The 25,323-nt window shown below is 41.4% G+C and overlaps 4 protein-coding genes across 4 annotated transcripts in view; 2 read left to right on the forward strand and 2 right to left on the reverse strand.

The window, feature by feature from the left end:
- The first annotated feature begins 1,599 nt into the window (after nucleotides 1-1,599).
- LOC145458922 (uncharacterized) lies at nucleotides 1,600-12,445 on the forward strand. The gene is made up of 3 exons (XM_080337434.1): nucleotides 1,600-2,300; nucleotides 8,037-8,130; nucleotides 11,579-12,445. The coding sequence occupies exons 1-3, from the start codon at nucleotides 1,750-1,752 to the stop codon at nucleotides 11,741-11,743; spliced, it is 810 nt and encodes a 269-aa protein (XP_080193560.1). The 5' UTR covers nucleotides 1,600-1,749; the 3' UTR covers nucleotides 11,744-12,445.
- Nucleotides 12,446-15,594: 3,149 nt separating this feature from the next.
- LOC145458845 (uncharacterized) overlaps nucleotides 15,595-25,323 on the forward strand; it is a 49,809-nt gene continuing 40,080 nt past the window's right edge. The window contains exon 1 of the mRNA XM_080337345.1: nucleotides 15,595-15,605. The gene's annotated coding sequence lies outside the window, so the exon portion shown is untranslated. The remainder of the gene's footprint in view (nucleotides 15,606-25,323) is intronic.
- LOC145458849 (claudin-7-like) lies at nucleotides 15,750-19,075 on the reverse strand. The gene is made up of 5 exons (XM_080337350.1): nucleotides 18,898-19,075; nucleotides 18,703-18,827; nucleotides 18,516-18,635; nucleotides 16,253-16,411; nucleotides 15,750-16,193 (listed from the first exon to the last, which is right to left on the reverse strand). Exons 1-5 carry the CDS (start codon nucleotides 19,004-19,006, stop codon nucleotides 16,053-16,055), a joined length of 654 nt encoding a protein of 217 aa, XP_080193476.1. The 5' UTR covers nucleotides 19,007-19,075; the 3' UTR covers nucleotides 15,750-16,052.
- On the reverse strand, nucleotides 19,706-24,630 carry LOC145458848 (claudin-1-like). The gene is made up of 5 exons (XM_080337349.1): nucleotides 24,422-24,630; nucleotides 22,589-22,691; nucleotides 22,414-22,514; nucleotides 22,202-22,347; nucleotides 19,706-20,161 (listed from the first exon to the last, which is right to left on the reverse strand). Exons 1-5 carry the CDS (start codon nucleotides 24,626-24,628, stop codon nucleotides 19,996-19,998), a joined length of 723 nt encoding a protein of 240 aa, XP_080193475.1. The 5' UTR covers nucleotides 24,629-24,630; the 3' UTR covers nucleotides 19,706-19,995.

A 25,323-nucleotide genomic window follows, 5' to 3' on the forward strand; every position in this document is an offset into this window, starting at 1 on the left:
CAATGCACAATGCACATGCAGTTGCACACTCCCCAATATCGTTCAAGGCCTACTAAACAGTATCGTAACCGAAACCCCACAAAATTTCGGATGCGGGTAAATTCACGAAACGGTGCAACATTATACAAATTACAATGCTGGAAAAGTCAAGACTGTGGCGATCTTGCGGCCCATATTCGTAATTTCAAGATGTCGGCTAATCTACACAATAAGAGTTGACCTGGAGTGCTCAAAAGCTCGCAAGACATACGCCATGACGTGCAAGATAAGCGTTCGCATGGGCTATGAGCGAGTGCAATGAGAAAATTCATGTACTGTCAGGATATATAGTACACAGACCTTGTTATTCTTGTCAATGGTTTATTATAGTCAGAGGCGGATCCACACACGTGGAAACGAAAGCCCTGCATTGTCCGCAATAATTACAACTGAACGTAAACAGTAGTTTTTCGCGAATGCGGTTCCGATGCAATTATCAGGATTAAAAGATTACTTCAAACGTGTGCCGAGCAACAGTTTACAACGACCAAGGGGCATGCCGTTTTCTGCACAGAGGTGTGATTAACCGTGAATTTCTTTGAAATGCAACCGTTTGTTTCCGTTGAAATCGAACATTTTGTCTTAATATTCCAAAGCAGTTGTTGCGATGATATATTGGTACATCATTTAAAAATTGTGAGTTTCACGAAAAAAGCCTTTAATCATTCATAAATTTCCTAAATAATATATTTTCTCTTAATTTCCCTTTATAAATCGCACATATATCGGTAAAATTACCAACAATAACACCATTTTAAATTCCGAGAATGAGTAATAGAGATACAAATTATCATCAGTTTAGGTACAGCAAAGCATATATATGCTCATTTCTCAGTTGCTCACATGTGTTGTATGCATTTCTAATAATGCTGAGAACATAAGACCTACTTGTTTATCTTCCACGTATTGGTGCGGAATATAGAATGACTAGGTCTGGCTGCCACCCAAGGCCATGATTTATTTTCTTGGGATAGATCGGGAAGGTGTCTGTTCACGGGCTTCGATAGAACTAAACAATCCCACGATTTGTTTGATGGTAATGTATATATGTCCGATCACTGTGGCAATAGTGCGAGCGTTCCGTATTCGCTTCACCCATAAACCCGCAATAAGTCGTTTCATCATTTTTGAGGTAGATTTCCATTGGAGGTTATCATTTCATCAAATCACGAAGTCGACACTCCACACACAATATAACGAAAAGTTTCAGAATCTTCTTATAACCGATCTTATCACTATCACCTATGTGCAATAGCTGTATTGCGATTTTGGTACGTTACACGTTTTTCGTGCTTTATTACGGGAAAGTATATGAGATCAAATGTTATGATACTGACAATAGCAGACGCATCTACCGCGGGACCCCGTTCACGTAATATTCGAAATCTCAATAGTACTGGTGGTATATTCACATTTACAACATGATTGTCGTCCACAGTATCTCACCGTCGAGACGCCTAGAATTGTTTTGGGCTAAACATCCGCTGAATAGATTTTCGCTACGTTTGCTATGTTAAGATCTCCGATTCCATTTCATTACAGCCTAGCCCCAGAGTAATTTACAGCTGACTAGGCGGCCTGGTAGGTAACATATATTCTGCGTCATTGCTTCAGATATATATTATTGAATTATGTATGAGAACGAAATATTATGAGCTGAATATGTAGGCGATGTTGATAGTGTTTCTTCTGTGAATTCTCACAATCAACATGGAACTACTAAAAGGTCTTCCTGGCATAAGCGTTAGGAGGCGAGAGGTGCAGCCGTCGCCTCCCGGAAAGTACAGTAACGTGACGGAATTGAATGTATTTTATCCGCATCCAAGGAGCTCACCTTTAAGCTCTCACCAGTACTTTTCTGCGTCTCGGTTCGGCCATCGAGCGAACTCTACTACACTGCAGCTTAGGCCGGACTGCTTGGTCCAAGGCACGTCTGTTACCGCAACGCAATCTGACCCGAGATCGATTTTAAAGCGACCAAAAGACTTTACGAGCCCCGAACATTCTGGGAGTAAGATATTTCTTGACTATAATATCGCCCAAGCGAATCACCAATCGTCGAACTCTTTCGGTAAAGTCGCCCGTAAAGCTGCGTCGAGTCAGTCACCGCGAGATCTTGCCAAAAGGAGATCCAAAAATGTCACGTTCAATTTGGATGAAGAGGAAATGAAATTAAAAACGGCGAACCCATGGTCTGTTAGCATTTCGAACGTGTCGCGGCCTATGTTATTGAAGAGAAGGGCTTCTATTCCAGAACACAGGTAGGGCTATACTTGACGTAATCCACTGGTGCAACTATCAGGTATATGTCGTGCGGGAGTGTTGGTTATTCACGATCTTGGTGATTGTCTGACCGAAGCGGAATTGTCAAATGTATAGTTTCGTTAATATCGCATTTCACGCAAAGAATCACACCAACTACCTATCTGCAGTTGGCATCGATTACGTTAGTGATTCTTACAGTATTGGTCGCGAAGGGTATAAATTTTGATCGCTACCGCACCTGACCTACCGCCTAATGTACGTAATATGTGCATTGTGCATCATTTAAATTTAGTCGCGTAATGATCGATCTTCTGTGGTTGCCTTGATCGTTCCCAAGCCTACTGTGTTAGGTACCATGTCCAATAAGTGATAGGTCCATCAAAGATGTTATGATGAGATGGCCTGATGATAAAAATGTGTCAACCCCTGTATGCAAGTCGGTTTGATGTCACAATTAAGTTGGTCTGACAATAGATTTGTCTGCAAAGCTCCAAAGATCGCGGTATAGCGGTAAAGGTTATTGTGGTTGCTCCAGGTATATTGGAATCGCTTACACGTATCGGACGAAACTAAAACAATATATCCCTTAGTGAAACGAACACAATTCCAAATTCGCCTTTCGACATGGGGCTCATTATTTTCCTCTGTGAGACTCATTTCAGACGTGCGGCTCAAGCTGCGAGAGCTGGACTATTCGCGCCGGTCATTTCGGCGCCAGTGACATATTAATGTCGAACGTTTTGGCTTACATGCGTCGGTTATTATATTTCAATGTTTTATCGACGCAAATCATTTCGGTCACGCACACAGCGCACGGAGTCGCATGTTGTCGAATCGTGTGTCTCCTCGCGTGAAAATGCCCAGCGCCAAAATGCTGGTTCATATAAAATATTCGCGGTCTGACAGGCTGCACAGTGCACACTCCGAGAGTAAAGCATCCAAACGGTTTCATACGATATCAGGTTGCCGTATATATGTATTTTATGGGTTTCCCAGAATCAAGAATTAGGTAACCGGTAAGTCCCGCGGAGCGCGAGAAAATGTTTAGGATAACTGCTGAAACCTGCCCCAAAAAGACTCCGTATGATGTTGATTTATCAAATTATTTTAGCTTTTTCCATTTTGAAAACTTATGTGAAATATTTTGCAACAGAATATGATTATAATATGTCGTGTTTTTCAAATCATTTGGCGTGCCATGAAAAATCATCTCGCGTGCCACACATGGCACGCGTGCCGGGGATTGACGACCCCTGGATTAGATACAACCAGAGAAGCGTGCTATGCTCCCGTTTCTCAGAGTTTAAATAGATCGCTGTGTACCTGTAGCCTAAATTGTACTGTACAAATGCTTTACAATCGTATGGAGTTTCTCATATAAGAACCTTGACATTGAGCGGCTGTTGAAAGCTTACTGGTTCACTTTTAGTTACCAGCTATTACCATCAGAGCTCAATCTCAATCAACATGTATGGAGAATGTTGAATTGTTCATATTCTGGTCTTGCCTTCAACATCTCTTCGTCAGGGATATTGGTGTTGAGGTAATCTGTTCAATGAATACCTTCACTATTCATGGACCTAATTAATTTAATCAACAAATGACTTCTCAATAAAATCAGTTAGACATACGCAACTCGAGGATGCCGGATATCCCCGATATAACTTTTCTCGTTGCTACATATAGAATTGGTATCGCCACCATACTTGAAATGAAACACGGAATGGTTATGTGAGCGTGACATGTGGAAGGCGCATGCACGCGAAGTCAGCAATTATACACCCCTACAGGCCTACACCAGGACTCTAGGCTTCGAGGTCTTTTTAACAGGACAATGCGAGTAATGTGTGGAATCCGAGTCGAGTGTTAGTATGAAACGATTTGAATCGATTCCGATTAGATACATGACCTCATGCGACGTCATAATCGTATTAGGATAGTCGGCAGCTCTCACAAGGAATCGAACCTGTCAAGTGCCCGATTTTCCAAGCCCTTTCGTAACCATCGCCCCAGCAGTCTGATGCGTAATGCTTGATCAATCATTGATCACCCAATTTGACATTCTTATTGATAGCACTTCCTCTATCATGCTGAATGTTTTCGGTCAATCTCTCTCGATTTACGCGATCTTGATGCCATTACAAATGGTGTTTTGAAATAATGAACGGAGTTATCAAAATTATTAGCTCTCAAAGTAGCAATAATCCGAGTCTTCTCCATTCCGGGCTCAACTGTTATTAAGATACTCGAATTATCCCCATAATGTTACAATATATATATTGCATGAAACTCCAAGAAGGCACGAACGGCCGCAGACGCAATTTAATGGAACTTTCCCCCTCACCTATCGATATATCCGATTCTATGTCTTCTGCAGTTAATGTGTACTTCGGGCTGGCAACTGGCGATAAACTTGACTGAACTATACAGAATACAGTAATACACAACCGAAAGCGTTGGATAGTGGATAATTGCTATTTGTTACGACTGGAGACCAATGTTCCCTCTAAGCTGCGACGACGATTGACGACCATTTCAAATGTACACATGTACAATTGTACATCATTAATTTAATCAGTAATTCGTAACGAGACGAAGAGACACCATCTCTGTTTGTAGAAAATGTATTAAAATGCGATAAAAAAAACTCGATTCCGCCGAAGCAAACGTCAGAGTTTCGCAAAATATGGGGAAATCGGGAGTCGAGTCAAAGTGATGACTTTTTTAGAATTATTTTTAGTCAACATTACACAACCACCAGCCGTGGCAACCCTGTGTTACGCACTCTTGGCCAAGGGACCGCGCAGTGAGTTGGTGAGTTTGCGCAGACTCGTGACAAATTAGAGGGAACATTGCTGGAGACTGACCGTGATATATCGGTGCTGTTATCTGTTTTCCTAGGTATCGACCAATTCTGAACAACAGGTACGATATATGTTGGCCTGTCCAATAACGTCATTACTTCATCTACCGCGCACTTCGGTCATTACTACCAACGCAAATTCTTACTACCATAAAATGTGGATTTTATCGCTCGGCTGCTACGAACCATAATAAGGGAGGGTATACGGTCAGACTAATAAACGCCCGATAGGCTATTTCCGGTATGCCAAAACATTGCCGTGGTCAGATCATATAGCCCATGGTCAGTTGGTCACGTTCAGATTATCTACTCTTGACCTATAAAAGGCAATATTTGTGCTTGCGACGGAAGATGATGTGAGGATTATTTTCTGATTTCAGTTCTGCAGAAATGATATATGAAGATCATGTACAACAGTGGTTCCCAAACTTTTCTGAGCTACCATCCCCTGGACAACGAACAAAGTACCAGCGCCCCTCGACCCCCCTCCACCACAACTAAATGATAAAGCCAAAGTTTTTTTCTATTGGTCTATTACCTATTACGGGCTTATTACTGATTCCATACAGTGCCATTTTCACCTTTATCAGATTTCATCAGCACCAAAAATGGATAAATTCGAGTCATAAAACTTGAGGAAGCCTATGTTCATCAATTATAAGCCATATCTTTTCTCGTATAACCAGAACAATCGCGGGACAGGGTCGCATCATCACCGTTGGAAACAGAGAGTAAATTCGCGGAAGACAGTTTTCCTTAAAGCCATCGCACCCTACTGTGCACTGTGCAGCGATATAAAAGTTCAAATACATCGTCGTTCTCACCACACAACCACGCTTTCAGGTGATTCTGTCGACTGCTGAACCGGTCCATTGATGGGCAGGATATATATTGTTAAGTAACAATGGAATTTTCCGTTACAGCGGTTTGAACAGACCATCATCGCCAACAACAAAACCTATATTGACATGATGATGGCGATGACACCGTTTCGCAGACCTGTTAACTAGATTGGAGCTGGTCAAATATAGAGATAGCTTGCATATAAATAATCTCTCTTTGTTCCCGAATCAGACGGATTATCACATTGAATAGAACTGCAGGATATCCCAACTCAGTAAGATGTCGAAATGGATCTTTCTGGATTAGTAGTCCGTCACTAAGTAGCGTGAGAGACATTTAGATGGATAGTGTTTTCGGATTCCGATCTAGACAGATCTGTAGTAGGATATACGCTTATTAACCCTGAAATGCAATTTACGTGTATAGATTGTGTACCCATGGTCTCGCAAATAGGCTTATGCTCATTGACTGCGACGCAGAGTGCCAACAAGTGACAAGCATCAAATCTTACTTTCATGACACAATGACCACAATAGCATTAACCATCGAGGCACAGAGATATCAGAGAAAATAGCCCTTTCTTTGCATACCTTCGAATAAACACAGCATTATAGGCAGGCCGTGTTATTTTTGGCATATGCCAAAACTGCCAAAAATAGCTTATTTTTGGCATTTTTCAATTTTTATTTTTGGCAGTTTTGGCATCGACCTCTAAATAAACATTTTAAGACTCGAATTAGTCATAAAAACGCTTTATTTGGGTCAGTTTATCAATAGAGACCAAACAATGTGCAGCTTCCACATATAATCAGTACCAACAAACAATAAGAAAAAGAAAAAACCTACCGATTACATAGGTTAATAACATCAAACCAAACCACAAAATGGGCAGTATCCATTCGTAATCGGTGCCAATAAGCAAAAAGAATGAGAAGCCTAACAAACACGCTCAACACCTGATCGTTACAGCTTTTGAATAGACTTAAATTGTTTGCACTGTAACAGTGCTTCCGAACTCAGGTCAGCAAAGTTTCTCCTGAACTAATTTTTTGTCCAACGAATCTGGGAAATATCGGCTTCAACAGTAGCCGTTGAGGGAAAGAATGTTGCCAGTCCTCCACAAAAGGTTTCCCGAGCTTCAAAATTTTGGAGGGCAGAACCGCCTTCCTAGCATCATGAAAAGAGATCACTGCGCATGTGCCATCGATCTCATCGCGGAGAGAATTTTCTTCCCAATACTTCTCCAGGAGTTGCCTGTGTTGTCTCTCAACACATTCTATTTTGTAGCGCGACCATCCCATCTCCATCAGTCTACCGATATATTTTAGGAGGACTTTTGTCACGTCAGATGGCTTTAATATTATCAACTCACATGGAAGAGTCCTGGGAAGGTTAGCTTGTTTAAGAACATTAACGCAACAAGACTGTCTGGCAAATCGAGAAATAGCCGGACTGTTTGTTGTGTCACAATGTTCAATTCGATCACAATGCAAAAATCGTGGTTGAATTTGGGGGTTCCAGATCCATGAGCAGAATACAATTTATATTTTAGTAATCAGTACAGCGGGAGCTTTCCATTGATACCCGTTTTATCAAATTTAGCGCTCGGCAAGCCGGTCAAAAATGGCCGTGAAATTGCCTTTGGACAAATGGAAAGTATGACGTAAACCAAATGCAGTCAGCCGTTCAATCTCGCTGTGCCCACACCATTTAGGACACCATGCTTTCTACCCTAATGGGTAGGCTGGACCCGTAGAGTAAGAAACCTGCCCTTCACACACGCTCTTCTCGCGTGTAATGCGGTCCTGTTAACACAACACCATGAAAGAAATACACTATTGGCAGGCCGTGTTATTTTTGGCATATGCCAAAAATTAAGTTATTTTTGGCATTTTTGGCATTTTTATTTTTGGCAGTTTTGGCATCTGGCTCCTAAAATGCCAAAAATAACACGGCCTGATTATAGGTCATAATTTCCAGCTTATCCGTGGGATAAATCTATAATTTATTACTTTCCGTTTTCAAGGTCAAGAAATAGCAGTCGAGAAAATATGTCGCAAAGAGATCGTCGAATATATTACCTGCCACTTCTGCTCAAAGGAAGATCAAGACGAACAAGAGTAAGTATTGGAATGATTGGGCACAGTGCCCAATGTTCCCCGGTCATATTTCCGGTTAACAGGAATCGCACCGTTAGAATAACAAACGCGGTGATTACAGCGCATAAAAAGCACAACATCAGCGCGGAAGCTATAAAATATATATTATATTGCAAGAGCAGATTTACGTGCGATAACCTTCGCGATAGCGGTGTACATTGTCAGGAAGCTGGTTTTGATATATTGGCTTTGAATAAATTGTTTCCGAAACCCCTATAGCTGTTACCAGTCATTACTTCTAAAATTGCATTTACTATCGATCCCTCAAACATTAAAATGTAATTCATGCACGCTGAGAGCGAACGCGGAAATCTTGGATACAATTTTTAACATGTTTTGACCATAGTCATATATATGTATAGGACAGCCGGTTTCGAAGCGAGCGCGGACCAGTATAGCCCAGACACACGCCATTCACACTTACAACATATATTTTATTGACAAAAATATAGTTCCAATGCGTTCTCATCGGCGTGGAAGCCTCGAAACCCCGATTATTCATGTTCGTACTATTTTTGATGACGCCTAGCTGGCACGTCATTATTATTGTTATGACGTCATATTATGTGCAACTCGAATAGATGACTCGGTATCGAATCAGCCAGACACGATATTTTGCATCGCCATACTCACAATCAGCGGTGGTCAAAGTAGCCAGCGTTGGTACCAAGTAGAATTAGAAGTAACGCCGTAATAAGTAGCCATTCCCAAAACATGCCAAAACTACTTCACGTGTAAGAAGAAAATGACGGTTCGAAAAGCACTCAAGTAAGCAGTTTCAAAAATTAGATTGCGTCGAGGATTATATAGTTTTGACAGTTAAACGGAGTTGTAAATTTTTCAAATTGCTTGATGCATTTTCGAAATCAACCGCAACTAACAAACTGAATGCGCAAATAGCCAGGCATGGTGTTGTATGAAAGTATGGTATGGTATGGTATGGAACTAAATATCGGTATGGAATATGGAAATGTCCAAGTATGGTATGGTATGAAAATTTTCAAGTATGGTATGGAAGTTGTTTTCCTTCTACTCCTTCATACTTTGGTGGCAGTTTTGCCAGAACCACGACAATGATAGTACTTTCGACTTATCAAATTGATTGCATACCTCAGAAAATCGTTCACTGTCTAGTGTCTATCTAATATCTATGTTCATTGTTCGTATCTCTCGCCCACCGCGGTCATTTATTTGAAGACAACGAACTTGTACAACGCGCATATGAAGGAAAATAATATTAATGATAATAAATTGTTCAATCTGAATATCATAAAACGAATGACATTGGACCGCTGAAGCGTTGCAATTTGCATTTCGCGTAACGTAACTTCCGCTCCGTAAACCACCAAGAGGACTTTCAAAGTCGTAGACTCTGAGAATGGAGTAGTTACATGAATATTTATATCAAATTGTTGATCATGGAAATAATTTCCTTCGCTTTTATAGGATGATCATCACGCAGCCTCGGAACGACGTTAGCTAATGAGTGTTATGAACCACAGATTGGCGGGGAAATTGGAAATTTGACCCGTTGTCGCAAAATCCCTAATGATTGTAGCGATGTCAAATCATATTTTAAGATTATTCTAATCCATGGGTGGGCAATTTATTTTTCCCGGCGAGCCAAATGTGAGGCAGAAGATACGTTGGCGGGCCGAGACAAAATTTAGACTATGTTTTGCGGCGTGCAGCTTTATTTCTAAATTGAAAGCAGTGAACTACAGTTGCTATAGCTAAGTGGATGCGTCAATATTAGGTTTGGAAAAATAGCCTTGCTGTTTTGCTCGCTTCGCCAGCAAGTCCGCATCAGCCAAGTATATGAATTCACTGCATGCTTTGTTCATAATGTCGGACTCAAATTATATTCCTTAAACGCGGAGACCTGATCGGTGCTCAACATAAACTAAAAAAGATCGGTTGACGGCAAAATTCAGTAAACATATATTTAGCGCTCCAAATCTTGTTGAAATGTAAGCCTCCGGCTTCAGCTTCATCTTTCATTGCGTGACATAACATCGTTTATGAGTACGCATGATGTGACGCGCATCACGTGCACTGATTGCCATATTTTACGAATGGGATTCGCAATCGCATGATGTAACAGTTTAAAGCACAGACCTGTCAACAAACAAGATTTGAAATTTAATATATCAACAGTGAATTGTAGCTTTAATTGTTGCGGCATAATTCGCTATCTTTGCTTTATTTTGAACCCGGATTACTCACACGACTTACATATAGTACGTAATCACGGTATACATAAATAAACTATTTGAAGAGATCATTGGATGTACAGAACTTAAATACACTATTTAATAGACAGACGGACAGACAGACACTTATTGAATCGTCAAACATAAAATTTGACTGGGGTGAGGATATGACGTATAAAGGCTTTGTTACTTGTCCCCTCCAATATAATCTAGACTTCAATTAAGCAAACGCATTTCCAGATCAGTTTATATAGTTTTATCACCCTCTAACATTAATTAATAGATTTTATAGTATAAATTCCAAGGAACTTTTCGCATGCCGCACGATGCCCAGGTCTGTTCCGATGTTTTATGTAATTTTGTAGATGATGTTACTGCTAGCAATGCGTTACCACACCAGATTTTGTCATGGGGTTCTGTTGGAATTCCCGAATAACCCCTTGTGTATTGTATATATTGTATACGTTCCGTCTTCGATGACTGGGCAATGGGCATCCTACAACGCTGCCGACGACAAATGACCCAAAGAAATAGGGAATATCATATCATTGGTGCATTAGAGCTGTTTATTGTAATTTAATTTCTTCCAAGTAATTAGAATATAAACGCCGGATCATTTCCACATATGAAAAGTAGAATATTATCTGAGAGATTGGGCAACTGCGAAAGTATGGAAAAAGTATCAAATATGGTATGGAAGAGTGTTGCTACGGTATGGAAAATTGTAAGTATGGTATGGAACGATTGAGGCGTGTATGGAGAATGGAAATTTCCCGTACCATTCCATATCATACCATGCCCTGCCAATAGGTGCAACTTTCGAAAATGTTTCAAGTCACAGATACGTTTCGGACAGTCGTTATAACAATTTCGCGCATAAAAAGGACGCACCCATATCCGCAAATTACTTTCTACTTCACAAAACCCACCGTTTAAAAAGTAAATGGTCTTGTCTAAAGAGCTACTTTCAGAGTACTATTGCAAGTAGGCAAAAGCTACTTGAGTACTGCGAAAAGGTACAAGTATACTTTGTAACTGACTGCCTCTTCTCATATGATCGAATATAGATTTCGTTCAGCTTACATTACATCACAGTTTCGTTGATGGCACTATAATTAACAACTATACATATATTATTCAATAGATAGTCATATCCGTTTCAAATCTAGAGATATTGATAAGGTTATATTTTATAGGTAACGATGCCTTCAACGGCCGAACCAGCGCAACGAGTTGGGAAAGCAACAGCGTCCGTGTCGATTACGGATGGCAACAAGACGCCCAGACTTCGTGCGATGGCAGGCGATTATCGGCGAAGTCTGCATTACACTTCGCTCTCGAACAGTGAACTTCGGCATTGAATTCTTTCACGAACCCCTCATCAACTGGATCAGACACGCTCCAGTTAATATCAGTCCCGTGACAATGGTATTCTCCACGACATCACGATGTCACAATCTATTTTCGAAACCTTATTAAACTGAAAAGCGAAATGATGGGTTATGATCATGAGTGTCTATCGTACGCAGGCATGAATAACATAGCCTACGCATCACGGGAAGATTACGGGAGGTCCATACACGGAAATATGAAAATTTCTGAATTGCGATTCTCTCTTTCACGGTCGTTGCGATTACGTCATTTCAAGACGTTCGCATTCTGAAAATTGTAATTTTTCTCCTTTTACGGAAAAAGTGTAGCTCACCATCAATTTTGCCCTAGAGGCAAATAGAAGTTATAATCGTACGAGAGAAGCATCTCGCAAACACTACTGGTAGAACAAAGAACTTTTGAGAGAACAACAACAGCGTCCTATGCCGTGTTAACAAGCATGCACTTCACTAGTTTCCCTGGCTATATTTTTTTCTTGTTAAGCGTATCGATGGTTGTGTATAATAATGTTATGTTATCCCACGCTCTCATTCGGGCTTCTGCTTAATTGTAAAACTTGTACTTGTAAAACAACATAAATTTGCCGTAACCAGAATTGAAATTCTCGCCTGGATCTAGATTGCTGTGTACAACTCAATAGATCTGAGAGATCTTATCTTATCGCAACCGCATTCGATTGTTGTCAAGAGAAAGCATATGCTAAGCTAGCGAAAAATAGCCGTGAAGATGCTTGGTAGACACTCTTGGTGATACTGATAACAACAATATCAATGACAGACACATACTTTGCACAACAGGGGGTAGTATGGTCATGGGAATAACTGATATGAATTGGGATAGGCACTGTAATTCATTTCACACTTGGCGGGTATAGTCTACGACAGGGGTGGGCAAACTACGGCCCGCGGGCCGCATGCGGCCCGCAACACCATTTTGTGCGGCCCGCGAGTGTCTAAAGAAACTTAATAAAAATATTGATAAAACGCGTACTAAAAATCGAATTAATGCAGGAACTTGATTAAACTTTTTCGTGGTATATTTCGCCATGATTTAAGGCAGTGGTTCTCAAACTGGAGGCGGGAAAGCATCTGGAGGAGGGCGTGAAGCTGAGCTCGACTGAAAATTTTTTTCGCGCTCAGCGCGATTTGCATGTCATTCATCATTACATGCTCTGTATTTAAGTAAGCATTTCATATTTTAAAATCTCTCATCCACAGTAGTAATATTCCATGCCATCAAATTACCCGTTAGGTTTGCTAGCATCCTGGTTGCGTCTAGTGATATTACGATAAGGGGTACGCGAAATCTTTCACGATCATAAGGGGGGGGGGAGTGTCTTAAGAAGTTTGAGAATGACTGTTCTAAGGTAAATACTGCCTATATTATATAGTATCTTTAATTTCTGGCGCGAGAGCCCGATCTCAAGGCCCCCGCAGTTTGAAAGGTTTCAACTACTCAACATCACAGAAATCCTAAACGAGATTGACATAATTCGGATTGGATTGGCCACTCCAGTTTTACTTATTTCAGTGATGTGCTTATAAAAAACGATTCGCGCGTGTCTCAGGCAGATTCGTTCTCTGTATGCGTAGAATTGGGTATTTATATTTTATCTACACATAGTAGAAGCGTGCTTGAAGCTTACATGGTTATGATGCTGTCAGCGTATAGTGTGTCCTGGAACTGGACCAAAAGTGGAATTAGTAAATCTATGCGCAGATCGATGCTCACAGATTTAAATTTTAATCCGGTTCTAAGAATCGGGACAACCGACTTCATCTCCATAGTTTTTACAAATTGGTTATTAATTGGTCGACCAGCCTATGAAATCTTGTCACTGTTTCTGGCGCGTATCAAACAATGTTTGGGTTGTTTTAATAAGCATATATATTATCTCCATGTCATCACTATATAATCAAATACCAATAATACGTTTTGGTTAAAATCCCAATTTTATATAGTGCGGCCCGCGAACGGATTCAGATGTTGAATGCGGCCCGCGGGCTCAAAAGTTTGCCCACCCCTGGTCTACGACCAACGTATTATTGAATTATCGATAAATACGTCCGCAAAGTATCTTTTTAATCCGTATCCCTACCACTATATGCATGCGCAAATCAGCATTTACATTATAACAAAGGATCGCGATCCTTCGAGGTGAATGAAAAGCTAGTAAGTTAATAGATAAAACGCTCCATCCGAATCATCTAGAATAGAGGCGCGTGGTGTAATTTTTGGAATTCCGACACGACATGCCATTGAACTGTAACGTTGACGGTCGGAAATACTTTGCTTCGCTCAATCATGCATTGGGGCCACCTTCTCGGCTACTAACTGAACTTCGTGCGAGAGATCGAGGAGGCGGCGTACTCATAGATCACAGTTCATTGAGCATTTTTGAATTAGGACCTGAGAGAATTAAAGAGACAAAGCCAAAAGCAGACTTTTACTCGTCCTGCCTCACGTCTGATTCACTTTTCTTATAGAGCGTGTGAGATTTCAGCAAATTGGACCGTCATACAATCAGTCAGCTCTTTGAGAGTGCGGAATCATGAACGCTCCACACCCGTTTTGTGAAAAAACAATACACCGATGGGTTGCTCACCAACACTACGTCATATCTCTTGCGCAATGACGAACTGGTAGGAATGGAGAACTTGATGGTAGTTGAAGACTTGTATTTTAGCTGGTTTTATTTATAACCACCATGCGCAATGTTAACACCTACGCAAGGTACGTCATAGTTTTTGAGTTGACAAACTATCTCTGCCGTTCCGTGAGATAGATTATATCCTAACCCATCTACAAATGCGCTTACACGGTTCACAGGAATAACGCTATGTACGTCATCTGCCGATCTGACGACCATCACCCCAATAACACGATTAAGACCTATACGCTCTGATCGCAATAATGGCCCTTTGTAAACGCGCGCTCGTCGACCAAAATTGATAGATAAAACCAACGATTAGTTCACAGTAATTAGCGCGCATTCTCATCACGATACCGAATTGGTAACCCTGTGCCCAGGTGGCTGGCTGCAAGGTGTTTCGACACCTTCCTATCTTGTCACTGTATCGAAGTCTTGTGGTGTTTCGAAATGATGAAATTCTTAATATAACTGATACTGGATAAGCAAGTTTTGACTAGAGGTCGACCGATTATCGAGGGCGATATTTAGAGCTTGTTTCCCGATTATCGATATCGGCTTATGAAGGCCGATATCGCGGCCGATATTTTATATTTATAAAACATTCAAAAATTTCGGAAATTCAGTGGTCCGTGTTTTCAATCTTAAGAAATCGACGACGCAAAGGGCGATATATGACAGATTTACTCTTGCAGGACGAGTTTAGCTGGGTGAGCATGCAGAGAAACTATGCTGCCTGCATTACAATCTATCTTTTCTGAACTGATCTGCAATTCTGTATCATATTTTGCTTTTTGGCTTATCCCAAATTTCATCGAATGTTCACAATTAAGCAATAATTCTTTTCAATTTCAGTTTTCTCATTTGTTGTTCAGCTTTCTGTGGCATGAACAAGTGCCATCTTGCCTAATATATAATATTTTTGGTGAAATTGTTCTCTGCTCCTTCCATATTAATATCGGCCTATGATATCGGTATCGGCCTGTGAAAATCAATATCGGTCGACCTCTAGTTTTGACCAGCATACAGCACCCTTTGCGATTGAAGTCACGGTTCCAGTAAGTTGGTCTCGTGAAAACTAATCATCGTCGGGCACAAGAGTAATGATTTTATCCGACATGTTACGGCAGTGAAAAGCACCGCGTTTCCATATGGCACTGTCCTAATCGCTGGTTGTATTACCCCGAAGATCAAGCACAGAAACACCTGGACGCTCTCACGAAAAGCTATGACGTACACAATGAGATGCTTGCGCGTCGCTTGATAATACACCTACGGACATAATTAATATGACACCAACCTAAATCACCAAGAAAATGCCAGTATTCCTCGATGTCCTTTATTCAAAAACTTCAATAAAGACGCAGTTCACTCTCAATAAAACCAGCAAGAAAGGTAGCCAACAAGTTTCCTGAACAAGGAGGCTAGGACAAAACGCAATTAAAAAGACAAACGGATGTGTTGAAAAACTATGAAAACAAAGCTGGAGTCGCTGAATCGAAAGAAGAGACAAGTGATCAAGGTAGCGTATAAGTCGATCTTCGTGCGGCAACATCGAAGAACGGGCTGTGCAATATGGCCAGTACAAGCATTGTCGTCGAGGCCCAACGGCTGCAGCATGATCCATATTAGATATATTCAGCTCCGGAGTGTTTGGGTTTAGGTGGGTTGTAGGCGTATGCTGTTCTTCTGTCATCTTCATCGTCGTCAACGCTCCAAGAAGAACAACACATCAGGGCTCCACCGAGTACCAATATAACCATTCCAACCTGTAAAGAATAGTAAAATCAATACATGTCGACAGGCACACGGAACATAACGAGCTTACCCATCCGACAAACAGGGCGTCACCGTATACATAACGTACTCCACCGGTCGAACTGGTGAGAGGATTGTTGTAGTCGTTCAGAACATTGGCTGCGAACCAAGAGACGGCTATTCCCACGGCGACACCGGAGACCAGGTGAAGCACACCTGATATCACGACCTACAAATGATAAGAATTCAGTGTAATGCATTAGGTAACAAACAGCCAACCGATTGTGGTATCAATGAATTTTACGGGGCTGCACTATTTGGTCATATTAGTAATATAGACCAGTGGTTCTCAACCTTTTTCGCCTCGCGGACCGGTAAAATTTCAAAAAATGCCTAGCGGACCGGTGAACTGTCAAAATTGAAATGAAGCCAAAATGTAGAGCATGCAACCGTTTTTGGCAATTATATGATGCTAGAGAGTGACATTTGGAGGGTTTTTTCGTATTTAATAATATTCATGATGGCATCCATGGGATTTTATGGTAGTGAGTCTGCCAAGTCGAGGTAAAATTGCCTTGTCCAGATAAACGTGCTACCGCTGAGAGTCGTTTACAGTCTTTCGCGCCAAAGGCCGTGGGTTTAAATGGCCACGCCAACTCAATACCGACCGACAATATCAAGAGAAGAAGAGTATCTGAGTCAAACCAAGCACCTTGTCGTGCTACCTTGCTCATTGCCCACTGCCACCAGACGCAGGCTACTCCGGCAACTGCGAATACAGTGCGTGCCGCAAGAAAACACATTACAGCAGCTATACCGGCCATCCGCAAATCCGGGCCGAAAAAGCACTTCGTCAGCCCACCCCCAAAAACGTTGATCTTGGGGCCCCCACAGGGCGATACGCCAAACTTCCGGGGGCTTCGCCCCAAGACCCTACACTTGGGTTGATATTTTCACCTGTACTTGTGATCACATCCATTCTACTCAGCGTAAGCAGGGAGTTTACGTAGCTTACGGCGACAACGGCGACAATTTTCGATCATTTACGACTGAAGCGCTTTTCTCGCAGTCGAATTTTATGCCCAAATTTCGGAGTCCCCTATGTTAACCTAAACTTCTTTATGTGTGGATACGTCGTGGTGCGGCAATGGCTGACGCCGAAATGCCTATAAATCATGCGTATTTCTCAGAGAAGGGCACCTAATAAGCAAGACATTTAGGAACACTAAATCGTGCAAGCCCGAAAAGAAATTGAAAAATGTTGGAAAAAGTTTTAAATAAAACGCTATGATTTATATTCATTTGCGAAATAATTTTGGGCCCTTTTCAAGCTCGGCCCCTCTCCAATTGGGCGGTTTGGGGTGCCCCAGTTACGGTCCTGCACAAAATAAATGAATCGAAAACCAATGATCAAACTGCGCTGTTTAGCGATGAGTGAGCTCGTATCTGTTCTGTATTTGTCGCTCGCATGTCGTCAAATGAAACGTCTTGATCTTTAAGTCAAATCGAACATGTTTCTAGCCCTAATGTTACCTCACGAAGTTTTGAGTCGTTTTATTTATTTTATCAAAGGACAAGCCTTCAACATTGCATCTTGAAATTAAAGTATAAAATTGTAATATTCCTCGCGGACCGGCAGGAATGTCGTCGCGGACCGGCGGTTGAGAACCACTGATATAGACTGTAGAACATGAAACTATCGTCCTGTAGTGCATTGGATTATGTGCAACTCCATTGCACAGTGGAAATTCTTGACATGTCCAACAATTCCGATGCGAAACGTCACTTCAAAGTAGTCCGATTAAAAAACAACTCCTCATTCCTCAAGCTCGCGCTTGTGGTAACCATGAAAACATCCTTTGTGAGATAGCATCGATTGAGACGGCAGCACATTATTGCGTTACAATGTTTTCGCATGGATGATTCACTGTAACTGCCTACGTGAGCGAAATCTACGGTATTATTTTGACAAGCCCCTTGGGTTGTGAATCGCTACCCGCATAAACAGGTCGAATCTCTTTATTGCTTGTACACACAAAATCCACCTGGATATATTCCGATTTTCGAATTGATGATCACGGGAGGCGCCAAGACACGACGCACAAAACAATAATTGGCAATATTTTGGCAAGCTATTTCCGAAATGACTCCCACACTATTAAGCATCATTATTATAGTTCAATCGTGTGAAGATATAGATCCTATTCCTGTGACTGAGCCATTATACTGGATTTTTAGTCGCCACAACGTCAAAGGCAGAAATAGCGGATCGTATCTGGGTGATCGATTACGCAATGACGACGTGATAGATAAATCACACGATGATTACTCACCAGTCTAGCTTTCATCCTGGGATTGTCTGCTCCGACCGTCGTACAGTTCAATCCCAAAGTGCTCAAGATTATCCCGATGAAGCCAAGCGCAATGGCGAGACATGTCATAGCTCTTGCGCCCTGCAAAACGAAAGACGAATATGGTTATTTACAAAATCATCCAATGTAGTTTAGAAGTTGAAATGACCTGTAATGGGACGGGAAGTCCAAGGAAGAATGAATCGTAGTCGTTGCAGGTCCAATGTCCAGTCGCTTGATACGTACATTGAACCCACAGGCCTGTGGTTCTCATAATTGCTTCAATCACTTCACCTGAAGCGTTGCACGTACAGTGGTTAATAGTTTGTCTTGATATAAACCGCTGCCATTCGATTTTCCTTACCTTCCAAATCATTTTTCCTCCATACGGGCAGCGCGCAAGTTATAACCGCCATTATCCATCCGATCACTGTGACCACAAATCCACATACTTGTAACGCTCCGTTCACCATTTTTATTCAATGAACAGTATTTAAATCTCAAAATAATCTAGTTGTATTTATAAAAAATGTATTTAGTTATTCAGAATGAAAAGAATCCTGTACGTTCAGAAACCGCCGGATCCTAACGGAATCTCGCCCTTGAGACAATATTGAGAGCCTAGTAAACGATAACGATACAGTATACTCCCTTGAGTTAACAGTCTTCAAACATACTTCAGCTTCCTCAAAGCTGTCGCGCTATGTCACTATCAACTAACAAATACCCCGAATGAAGTCAACAGTCGACGACGCCCTAAATTCGTGCTCACGCGCTTTCGATCTCTATCACAAAGGATAAAACCCAGCTTCTCTCCACAGGGGTCCCTTCTCTCGCTGCCATCCCACTAAGAAACAGGCTTATAAGCGCGTTTCAATGGTTTCAAATGAAAATGAGTCAAGAGGGTAAAAAGCTCTTAGAAATCCAATAGACCGTAATAGCGCTCGACTTCGCTATTAACACTCTATCCCCTTGCTCTTCTCCCGTAACTATTTCCAACACTTCAGTAGCCAAGTGGAACGACACCACCTTCCGCCGTACATTGAAAACAATGAAGGATAATGGGTGTAACTAAGCCCTATTCCCCGACGCAGTGCGGTAAGGCTAATTGACTGTCACCCGGTCCAAATCATTAGGTAATGATTGCCAAAAGGCAAAGCCGCTTAACAAGATTTCATCGACGTCGGTCAACATTTTATTTAGCATACAAAGAAATTAAATTGGTCAGTAAATCCAAAGTCAAATCAAACCCAAAACGCGGACAGTCAAAATGCGGAGATATGAACGGATAGATTGCGAAAATGATGCAATGTCCAGAGCAGGAATATATCCATTATCCATAGAAAATACGACGGAGAGATTGTACTGTAGATGCTTGTTTCTGTGGTTTGTAACTCGCCAGAAAGCTCGACAGAGCTTTCGGGGTGTGTATCGAGCAGTTCATTGCGCTCACGTACGTGTCTTACACATACTCCTGACTGTGCTTGTTTACTGGAGGCCGGTAGACGTATCCTCTGGAGTTGTCTTCGTCGTCTCCGCCGCAAGCGGTGCAGACAGCGATGATTCCGCCGACGATCAGTAAGAAGCCACCGCCCCATCCGAGGAAGAGAGCTTCACCAAAAATTTGCCTATACAAAATACCCCGTTTACAGATCATGGTCATTCAATATGAATTTATGACTCTGAATTAATTGAATATGAACCCGACTATTTTCGGCTGACACTCGCCAGGGGGAGTTGCTGACGATATTATACCCCTAACGGGTGTACTTTGAAGTTCTGTACCTCCAAGAGACTCTAGATCAGCGGTTCTCAACCGGGGGTCCGCGAAACATTTTCAGGGGGTCCGCGAAGCCTTAAAATATTTGACAACCTAATGTGTACTTTTTTAAATTAGGAAAATCACGAGGCAGAGACGCTTCATTACTAGTAAAACTTCAGAGGTCACATCGACAGAGTGGCCTTCTGAGACGAAATATCCTACTGTGCAGACTCATTTTAATTGCTAAATTGCCAATAGCCCACTGATACAAACATTTTGCTGTTTGGAGATGTTTTGTTGGGGATTTTGGGAAAGAAAAATTGGAGGAGTAAGGTCGATCAAGGTGACTTCGAAATGTTTAAAAGAAAACGTTTTTTTCTGTACTACATAACCATTTTTTCCATGATAACTTCAAGATAAGCTGCTAGATAAAAAATGACCAGGCTTGTTTGTCAATTTGTTGCGATCGTACCCAAATGTGTCGTCGGAAGCGTTCCGCATAATTATTACATTCGCCACGATCTATATTTGTGGTAATGGATATTTGGCACTCGCTCATGTCAAATCGAAGACGTGGATTTTCAAGACACGACCACTTATTGCATAAAATGCAGTTGCGGAATTCTCTTTCAAATAATAGAAGTCAACCCAATTTCTACATGAATATTATGGTCTTATTTTTAAGAAAAGTCATTTTGATGATGCTTATTGTTACGTGGCTTTATTGTATGTGTTATGATGATGATTCCCTGTAGAGTAGTAAGGTATGACGTCATTTCTTAGCTATGTGTATGATTATATTACTCGTGCTTGACCGCTTATTCTCTTATCTCATCTCTGGTTGATGGCACAAGGGATGCCATAATAAATGTACAGCAAGAAATATTTATCACTAAGGCTACAGGTATCATTTTCTCAAGACAGATGACTTTTGCACGATAATTGAGTTAAATTTGAACTAAAACTTCGTGGGGGGTCTGCGGGGTCCGTGAAGGTCCGAAAGGTGTTCGCGAAGACAAAAAGGTTGAGAACCACTGCTCTAGATTATTCAATGTACCGGTGGCATCATTTGCGCAATGGTTATCTGAATTGAGGGTCCGTGTCTTAATCTCCCTCAGAACGCATACCAGGCCTACCGAAAGCTGAAATTTGGTGATTCTTGATTGTTTGCTGTCTCGTGGCTAGCCATAAAAAATGTCGCTGGAATGAATCCGATTGGACAATTGCCAATAGGGCCAATGAGATACATCAGTACCGAACTATCGACGGTTGAATTATACCACACTAACACGAAAATTGTTTAATCTGTTGATTTCCGCCCTATACTGTAATGTTATAAGTTATCGACACTTTCCGGTACCACGTTGTGCATTCACACGCGTTCCAGTCGGTCGAGATAAATGCACCACGTCATATGAATATATATCCAAGGGCTGTCGTGAATTAGGGTTTCGAGTAAACGCTAGTAGGCTGCATGTAAACATAAACCACTACACTTGTGCGATATATCTCCATATGAAATGGTGCATTTTGCTCATTTACACCAACTAGAACGGGTGTAATTGTACAGGCCGAGTTGCGTACCAGAGAGCGACGCCGGACGCTGCGCCCCATTGCGAAAATTGGTAACAACACCTATTTTCCACCCGTATATTTACAACGTATTTTTGACAGGACATTAATTGGTAATAGCGATTGTTGAACATAATATGTTGTCCAGTCATATGGCGTTGGCTTGCATTGATTGGCCATGTCCAAGAGGTTAATGAATCGCATTGAAATATAACTAAAGACGGTAGCATGGCCACTGGGCAGTGAGCACGCTTATGCTTGTGTACTTAACACGATCCTGTTACGGCCTTCACACGAGTTTGATTGATAGACCAGCAATCATATTTATAGTTACCTTCGAGTATTTCGCTGGCTGGTGAGCAGTCGAGCCGTCTCAAATTCGTAGTTTTGATGAATGTTATTGGCATACCAAGATGCTCCAGCCAAAATGCACAAGCCTCCCAGCGCACCGACTGCGCCCGCCACCAAACGGAGACGTCTCTGATGAATACAAGAGAAACGTCATGCAGTGTTCGTTGAAATATTCTGGGATTTTCATCATCGAACCTTCAGACTGTTGTCGGAATTTAGGACGCCGTCCATACCGATTATCGCAAGTGCCGTTCCCATTATGCCAAACACGATTGCCGTCACCCCGAATCCACGAGCTACACAAGACATAAGACGACTTTATTATCATCACATCATCATGATACTTCCGTAATTATCTATGGAAACCAACCAGCTTGAAGCATAGTTTCCAATCCCAAGAAAAATGTGTTATAATCATCGCACTCCCAGTTTCCGGTATTGTATGATACACATTTCAGCCATAGACCTTTATGCTGTAATATAAAATGGCTATGTTCATATTTTTGTAAAATGGGTTGTGCTTGCTCAATGCTCAGACGGACAGACGTGAGTGTGTGAGATATCCGTAGCCAGGTTTCATAGAGCAGATGTATACTCATGTTATATTCTAGGGGTGGATTTGTATAAGGTGCGAATGGGGTTTGTAGCATCCCTCGATTTTCTGATTCAGAATATTGTGCTGTTATCGAGACTGACAACTCTTCGATCTGTGATTCAAATCCATCACAATTGGCGTGGCGCTGTAATTAGCTTATTTCTTGGCCTTCGGAAGTCATTCCCCGAAGGCATGAGTCCACACATCAAACCTCACCTGGAGGCAGCGTCGTGGTGTTACCATAGTGTCCTAAATAGCGTGGACACGAGATTGAACGGCTCACCGCATTCGGAAAACGTCATATTTTCCATTTGGCTAAAGGCAATTTTACGGCCACTTTTGACCGCCTTGCCGAGCGCTAAATTTTATAAAACGGGTATCAATGAAAATCTGCTACTGTACTAATTACGGAAATATAAATTTGAGTCTACTCATGGCCCTGGAACCCCCAAAATCAGCCTCGAATTTTGCATTATCGAGTTTGGCATTGTGACGTGACAATCATAGCTGTAAAACGTGACTGCAGCTAAGGAGAAAGGTCCATACTGCCTTGTTGCGTCACAATGCTAAACTCCATCACAATGCGAAATTTGAGGCTGATTTTGGGGGGTTCCAGGGCGTCGAGAGCATAAAATTTATATTTTCGTAATAAGTACAGCGTGAGCTTTCCATTGATACCTATTTTGTCAAATTTAGCGCTCGACAAGCCGGTCAAAAATGGCCGTAAAATGCCTTTGGCCAAATGGCAAATGCAGTGAGCCGTTCAATCTCGCTGTGTCCACACCATTTAGGACACTATGGTGTTACACTGTGAAATACTGGCGTAAACGGAAATCCGACTCTTTAGCTCCCCGGTCAAGTGTATTGAAATTACAACATCAGGAACTGGTTGAATTGATTCGATCCGATACACTTGCATAACCATATGAAGATTAAAATCATGAAACGCATACCTTCGTTTCGTCATATGCCGTAAAAAGTCGCCGGGTGGATGATTTACAGAAAATGCTACAGGTTGTGAAGGTATTACGTTATTAATGGTGGGACAACTAATAGCATTGTTCATAATGTGCATATTATATTATTTTTATTTCTCCACAGATCAGTACGATTACCGCGGCTTCAAATCATACATTGGCAATCTAACTGCAAATCTTGTCAACGAGTCTGATCACATTAATAATCTTGAACATATAAATCAACTATAATAAGACAATACTGGTTTCAAGGAGGAATTATGTTTTGATTAGATACGTTTTTACCTTCTATAGAATTATGAGTACATGCAATTTGGTTACAGAGAAAGCGCGTTACACCACTGTAAATTTTTGACCCGAGCGGAGTCTGTTACAATCCGCGAGTGTAGATGCGTTTTTCGAAATCGCAATAATGGCGCGACGGCGACATAGTACACCTCCAGATCGCTTCGAGTATTGTTTCAAGAATTGTATGTCGTCTTTTGGAGTGTTGATTACGTTATAATAAGTTTGTAGCGATAGCTAACAGTTTTCAATGCATATCAATAGTTATCTACATAAAAATATTTCAACAACAATTCAATTTCAACATTCACTTTCAATTCACGAAATTGCTATTAGGAATACTCACATTGACGATATTGTCGTTAACTGTGTCAGAAGGGTCACTCTTCTCCCAATAAGGTATTCCGACAGAGATGCAAGTGAGCATAAATCCAAAAAACATCAAAATCACCGTTGCTACCTGAGCTCCGTTCATATTGCCACACAATGTTGAAGATGAGCTATTCACTAATGTTCTATACCTTTCTGAAACCAAGTGAAATATTAATATCATAACATCCCTGTCTCTTGCACTGCTCCTTCGAATGATCCGAGCACGGAACTGTTGAATTTTGGTGAATTATTGATAGAGGAAGTCTGTGTTTTCAAAAAGAGAATCTCCTACTCGCCACTTCTCCCGCGCGATTCTTGCATACACCACGAACACGGTATCTCCACACCTTAAAATCGACGTTTATCAACCACGCTTCATCTATAGCCTGGGGCCCTTCTTCCGAATGAGTGGACTAGCTTATGTATCACGAGAAATTCCACTTTAAATTGAACGATCACATGGAATGACATAGCGTCTTGTTGGAGAATTAACCCTCTTCCATGCGGTGCCGCTACGAAATACATTACATACCGCCTTTAATTACATATAATTGCAGATCAATTTGAGTATTCCTATGCTTTTCAATAAACCGCGTATGAACCTGCGCTTTGCCTTCTTATTGATAACGCGATAGCAAACCAGTAATCACGATTATTTCACAATGACAGTTGAGAGGCGCGTTGAACTGGTAAATTTGCCACGGTTATTTGTGATTTCTACTAAATCACCGTGTTTTCGTTGTCAAGTTGAAGTGATCTCTATACCTAATGTTCGATTCGTTGAAATCGCAAGGCGCTGAACAAACCTCCAGGCAATGAGCACCGTTCCACTTTCAATTACTAATATTACATCATGTGCATCGAATCAACTTACGT

The sequence above is a fragment of the Botryllus schlosseri genome, chromosome 16 (assembly GCF_051294905.1).
Source record: "Botryllus schlosseri isolate E-star chromosome 16, Bs_hap1, whole genome shotgun sequence".
Taxonomy (NCBI): Eukaryota; Metazoa; Chordata; class Ascidiacea; order Stolidobranchia; family Styelidae; genus Botryllus; species Botryllus schlosseri.

Coding starts and splice junctions, on each gene's coding strand:
- LOC145458848 (XM_080337349.1), bottom strand. CDS start 24,628: ATGATATTAATATTTCACTTGGTTTCAGAAAGGTATAGAACATTAGTG. Junction 22,515..22,588: donor GGAAACTATGCTTCAAGCTG/GTTGGTTTCCAT, acceptor TGTCTTGTGTAG/CTCGTGGATTCGGGGTGACG. Junction 20,162..22,201: donor AGCCAGCGAAATACTCGAAG/GTAACTATAAAT, acceptor TATTTTGTATAG/GCAAATTTTTGGTGAAGCTC.
- LOC145458922 (XM_080337434.1), top strand. CDS start 1,750: ATGGAACTACTAAAAGGTCTTCCTGGCATAAGCGTTAGGAGGCGAGAG. Junction 2,301..8,036: donor GCTTCTATTCCAGAACACAG/GTAGGGCTATAC, acceptor TCCGTTTTCAAG/GTCAAGAAATAGCAGTCGAG. Junction 8,131..11,578: donor GAAGATCAAGACGAACAAGA/GTAAGTATTGGA, acceptor TATATTTTATAG/GTAACGATGCCTTCAACGGC.
- LOC145458849 (XM_080337350.1), bottom strand. CDS start 19,006: ATGGTGAACGGAGCGTTACAAGTATGTGGATTTGTGGTCACAGTGATC. Junction 18,828..18,897: donor GAGGAAAAATGATTTGGAAG/GTAAGGAAAATC, acceptor GCAACGCTTCAG/GTGAAGTGATTGAAGCAATT. Junction 16,194..16,252: donor ACGCCCTGTTTGTCGGATGG/GTAAGCTCGTTA, acceptor TATTCTTTACAG/GTTGGAATGGTTATATTGGT.